Here is a 6000-nt window from a genome sequence, read left to right on the forward strand (position 1 = left end):
CCTCAGATTTTTTTTATCACGCTTTTAATTTTGATTGATTGAATTTTATTTTTTTTTATTGATTAGGGATAAATTTCAGAGTATTATGTATGGTTAATTATTTTAGTAGTTAGTTTTAAACTAAAATCATGCCAAACCATCATCGCTGTAACCGCTGCAAGCTCTTCAATCTTCTTCGCTCTCGCTATCTTCGTTTTCCAATCGGAATCTTACAAATCGATTCTCTTGAATCGAACGAAAACGAGAACGAATTGCAATTTATGAGATGAATCGGAATCGGAGTTTTGCAATTTCTGAGATGAATTGGAATCGGAGTTCGTGAGAGAAGGTGTGAGTTCGTGAGAGAAGGTGAAGAAGATGAACAGTGATCGCGGATGAACAGTGATCACGTTTTCACTGTTTCGCGTAAGAGAAGATGAACAGTGAATTTTCGTTACAATTATTCTGGAAACCATTGTGCTGGTTAAATGGTTTTAGAGAGTTAAAAAGTGAAACCATTTGTATTATAAAATGGTTTTATGTGTTTATTGAAATCAATATTGTGTTTTTATGGTTTTAAAAATCCTGGAAACCATTATGCTGATTAAATGGTTTCAGAGAGTTAAAAAGTGAAACCATTTGTATTATAAAATGGTTTTATGTGTTTCTTGAAATCAATATTGTGTTTTTATGGTTTTAAAAATCCTGGAAACCATTATGCTGGTTAAATGGTTTCAGAGAGTTAAAAAGTGAAACCATTTGTATTATAAAATGGTTTTATGTGTTTATTGAAATCAATATTGTGTTTTTAATATTGAATTTATTGTATTATTGAAATAATATTCCTTCATTATTATTACTATTACTGAACCAAATTAACATCTCAAGATTCTCTAACCAATAATCACTCAACAATTATATAAAAAAAAAAAATTAATCACTCTACTTTGTCTCCATTCAGCAAAAACACAAATATTTTATCACTAAAAAAAACCTCATCACAAAAAGAAAAACCAAGCTACCCAATTCGAGTCTAATTCATACGTTCTTCATTGCCGTTCAAATTCGATTCTGAGACAAAAAAAAAAAGCCTAGAAATCTAAAAAAAAAAAAAAAACCTGGGGGTGTGCTAGAAATTGGGGGGCTAGAAAATGGGGGGGGGGGCGCGTAGCAATTGGGGGGCGCGCGTAGCAATTGGGCTTTCAGGCCTAGTAGGCTAAAAATAAAAACAAAACGTGTGCATCATCAGAAAGGGGGTGGGGATAGCGAGCCTTTGGGGGGCTGGGGGGCGCGCGCGAGAAATTTTTTTTAGGGGGCGCGCGAGTAATTCTGGGCTTATGCACCATGCATAAACATCCCCTTATGCATAGTTATCTTTCATATCTTTAGAGGTAAAATTATATTTAAGTGGAGAACATTTAAAATATTATTAAAATTGATGAGGATAAAATAGATACTTTAGTAATAATTATTTTTAATATATTCAAACATACTAATTATCTACATATGCAAAGCTATATACTCCCTCCGTTTTTTTTAATTGCTCATTTACATCGGATTTAGCGTTTCTATTTAACTGTCCATTTAGTATTTTAAGTGTACGATTTGTCAATCGTACCATTTGCTAATTGTTCTTATCTTTTTCAATAAAATTAATTAATGTTATATATTTGGAAAACTATTTTTTTTGTACATAACATATTAAATTTTGTGTTTTTTGACATAATATATTAAATTTCTTTGAAAGATAAAGTATGTGCAAAAAAATAGGAATTTATTGGTGGACTAAAATTAGAGAATAATAGGAAGATAAGATGCATAAATACACTTTCTTAATTTGATGTTACCGATCTAAATGAACACTTAAAAAAACTATATATACTTCTCATCAATATCTCTATGCGTTATAATCATATCACTTTCATTTGAATGTACTCTCTTCCATCTTTTCCATCATCCAAAGAACATCGCAATATGGTACATATATGTTTTTTAGTCAATTTAAACTTTCTTTCTTAGTAGTAACATGAAAGCTCGAGTTGCTAAAAAAATTAATAAAGTAAAACAACACAACAATCTCCCTTACCTTAAAAGAATATGTTAAATATTACTCTTTCCGATAAAGTTTATTTCTTAAATTCATAAAAAGATTAGTGATATATTGGGATAGGTCAACCCTTTAAATGAATCTCAGGATTAGTCTCTAAAGTTACGCGCAGATAATACTTCTGGTTCACCAAAAAAAAATTATAAAAGAGGAGTAATATGTTGGCTTCAAGAGTAAGAGTAAGTGTTGTCTAAGAAAATTCTTAAGGCATAATTTTTTTTCTGAGATCTCAAATTAATAGTCCACAATAGTAGTCTACATCTACTAATTAGCCCAAAGGCATAAAATTTAAAATATAAAATATAAAGAAATATCGGAATCTCCAATACAATGCTACTCTACCAGTCAAAGCAACATACCGTAGTACACTAAGGAATATGGATTATTAAAATTTAGAATCAGGGAGGACATGGTTTTTTCTTACTTATTTTAGAGAAGTATAAATAATTAGTGTTAGATACACTCATAGTAAAAATTTAAAAAACCAAAATAAAAATAATATTGATTGATTTGACACACTCATTATTTTTCTTTTATTTTTTTAGATTTATGTATGTGCGCCCAAATAAAATTAATTTGGGCTTGTGCCCATAGAAGAATGCCTCCTTATTTTATAAGCTAGATTTATTTTATTTATTTATTTATTTATTTATACTATTGTTATCATTTTATGGTTCACGGGTCTAAGTTTAAGATTAAGATGCTAGGTCTCTACTCATCCTAGGATGCGAACTATTTTTGCTCACATTTTCCTATTACACATTCGCCGGTTAGCATGTGAACGGTGGTGTTCCGCTATTACACATTCGCGGGTTAGCATGAGAGAAAGATGAAGAGGACAAATTTTTTTGATTTTTATAAGGTTCACATCATAGAAAGTGAATTTAGTTTGCAGTTTGCTATCTAGGAAGCGAACTCAGCTGCAGTTTGCTATCTAGAAAGCGAACTCTTCCCCCCTCAATTTTTGCTATTTACACACTCGCTTTCTAAGTAGCGAAAGGTAATTTTAGAATATCAGGGGGTGCTCATGTATGCCGAGGCATGCGAAAAGTAAAACTCTAATCTAAAATAAACAGCCCATAAGAAGTCAAACCCATTGGGTTGCCTTTCCAACTAAGCGGGCCAAGATATCATCTTTCACGTTTTCAATACAACTTTTTTAAATAAAATGATTTTCAATACAATTTTCCAACAACCAAACATGCCTTTATATATAATATTTTTTCTTTTTAATTTCTTCACAAAAACCAAACAACTCGAATATTTGCTAGATTTTTATGCCCTTCCTCAAATTTCTTTTTTCTTTATTAAATTAAAAGTTAAGTTCTCTACTTTTTCAATTTTATCATCATTATCCTTAAAGCATTTTGTAACCAACTTTTTTTTTCTTATCATTATATAATTTTTATCATAATTTCACTAAAAAATATCATTCTTATCATAATTGTTGATGAAGAACTTTAAGTTCTCTCCTTCAAGGATTCATAATTTTTGTGACAAATTTCATCATTGACTTGGTATGAATAAAATACAACCTTGAGTGCATAAGGTGAGTTATTTGTCTTATTATTTTGGTAGCTGAAAAGAACAAAGACTAATTAACCAATCAAATTCCACTACTTTCAACTGTTCCACTCATTACTTAATCTCAAAGCAAATAACTATTATAAAATATATTTTTTAAAAAATTTAATTTATAATTCTACAATTTTATTCTCTTAACTTGCTTACCAAGTAATTAAAACATAAAATCAACCAATCAAATTTTGCTTTAGTTGATTATTATGTATCTACTCTTAACTTTTCTGTGTATGTTAAGGTCATTTTTCTATGTACTTATGCAAAATTATTTTAAATCATGCTTAAGAATCTTTGCTTGTACTTGCTTTGTTATTAAGCAAGCATAATTGTTCTTGTCAATATTTCATTGGATTCTTTTGAAATATGTATAATAAGACACACCACATGAAATTTGCACATGTTATACAATTTTCAATTTCACATGAGATATAAATTAATGTATTCAAGGTGTTGCTTGTTAGCACTTTTTGATAGATTCTCTATATAAAGAAACTTTGCTATTCAATTTTTCTATTTTGTTGTTCTTTTTTTCACTTTCTTATCATTACTTTCATGGAAAAATTCAAGCTTAAATGCAAAGGAATTTTCTCTGTAAGAGTGTAACATTTTTTGTGCTAACTTTATTTTGTATATTGTTACACTAATAATTGTGGTTGAACATGTTTTTTTATAGAGCATAGGTTGTTGTCGAAGACGCGAAAAACCTCGAGCGAAAGTTTCAATGGATGAGGGATGTAAAATAGAAAGAATTGAAGGCCAAACAGTGACTATAGATGATGGATCATCAGATTTTTGGAGCAGCAGCACTTATGATAAGGATCATAGTGAAGCTCGGTCACGGAGAAGCGCTTCTTTGAGTGGAATAACAATGAATCCTTCTTCTGATCATCAAAGTAGTTCAAGCAGTAAAACTAGTCCTCCTGAATTTGTCAACCAAGGCAAGTTAATTTGTTGTTAATTGTTATGCAGGAATTATATGTGCATAATAAGTTATTTCCATTGTTTCGTATTTTCAAATTTCTTCAGGATAGTTTACGAAAACAACTTATAGCTTATATGGATTGAATTTGACTTTATTTTATCTGTTATTATAGAAATAGCTTACACATGAGTACTTATATGATAAGCGCAAATATTATAAGCGCTTAATCTAAACAGTGATTTCAATGATTTTCATTTGATATCTCATAGTGACAAAAAATGTTTGATGTATGCAGGGCTTATTGTATGGAACCAGATAAGGCAACAATGGGGTGGAAATAAAAGACATGAGAGTCAGACAGTGGTTAGAGAACCAAGAATAAGGTAAAGAACTTATGTTAATTATTAGAAACCGCGATGAAATTGTGATTGAGGCCCCATCAGTGGCATTTGAGGCCGCATCAGTTGTGCAAGATTTTAAATAGCAGTCACGATAACAGTTGTGCACAACTGTTATCGATGCACAACTGTTATCGTGATCGCTGTTAAAATCTTGTATAATACTATTGCATTGTTTTTAATGTGTTTGTTAACTTCTAACTGAATTTAATGTTCCACAGTTCAGATGCTACTTATGAAGATCTGCTTGGGAACACAAAGCCTTTTCCACAACCTATCCCTCTAAGAGTATGATAATTTTCTGAACTTGGTTCTTCAATTATTGAAATTATAATAACATGTCAATTACATTCTCCGGTCCTTATTATAAGAAAAAAATTTACTTTTAGATTTATAGAATGTTTGATGTATCTGGTCGATAATATGTATCTGAATCAGATGCATCAAACATACTATGAACTTAAAGAGTATGATTTTGTTCAATTATTGAAATTCTAGTAGCATGTCAATTGCTAAAATAAAATGAAGCAACATTTCACTATTGATTGATTATAATTTTTTTATATAGGAAATGATTAACTTTCTTGTTGATATTTGGGAGCAAGAGGGTCTATATGATTAATTGATTGATCAAGCAAAATAGGCAAATTTGTTCATTCTCCTATTGGATATATGTAATTGTGAATGGTGTGTGTAACTTTGCAAGCTGTTTTTATTTTCTGTTTCACTTGTATAGTTATGTTTAAAGTACCAATTCGCAATCGTAACTGCAATTGTGGCCGCGACATGAAGATTTTTTATGTCTCAACAACGGCATCGCGACAACAATTGTAGACATGTCTGCCACATTTGACAGTTGACACCAATTTTTAGCTGCTGAAAGTTTCTGGCCTAAGTGTTTATAGTTAATGCTTCTTGTTGTCACTAGTAACACCAAGAAATTTTATCAATGTAAAGAGTTAATTTCATAAACTAAGAATATTAAATCTCCTTAAATATCAAGTGTTTAACAT

At 30.3% G+C, this 6000-nt stretch overlaps 1 protein-coding gene across 3 annotated transcripts; it reads left to right on the forward strand.

Moving 5' to 3' along the window:
- Window positions 1-3484: 3484 nt before the first annotated feature.
- On the forward strand, window positions 3485-6000 carry LOC123915180. Of its 3 annotated transcripts, none has more exons than XM_045966332.1 (5): window positions 3485-3635; window positions 4341-4605; window positions 4885-4972; window positions 5209-5275; window positions 5556-6000. In XM_045966332.1, the coding sequence occupies exons 2-5, from the start codon at window positions 4389-4391 to the stop codon at window positions 5607-5609; spliced, it is 426 nt and encodes a 141-aa protein (XP_045822288.1). In that variant the 5' UTR covers window positions 3485-3635; window positions 4341-4388; the 3' UTR covers window positions 5610-6000. The 3 variants fall into 3 exon arrangements, with proteins under 3 accessions (XP_045822288.1, XP_045822282.1, XP_045822293.1); XM_045966326.1 differs by lacking the exon at window positions 3485-3635 and adding an exon at window positions 3958-4258; XM_045966337.1 differs by lacking the exon at window positions 3485-3635 and adding an exon at window positions 3959-4114.

The sequence above is a fragment of the Trifolium pratense genome, linkage group LG1, assembly GCF_020283565.1.
Source record: "Trifolium pratense cultivar HEN17-A07 linkage group LG1, ARS_RC_1.1, whole genome shotgun sequence".
Lineage (NCBI taxonomy): Eukaryota > Viridiplantae > Streptophyta > Magnoliopsida > Fabales > Fabaceae > Trifolium > Trifolium pratense.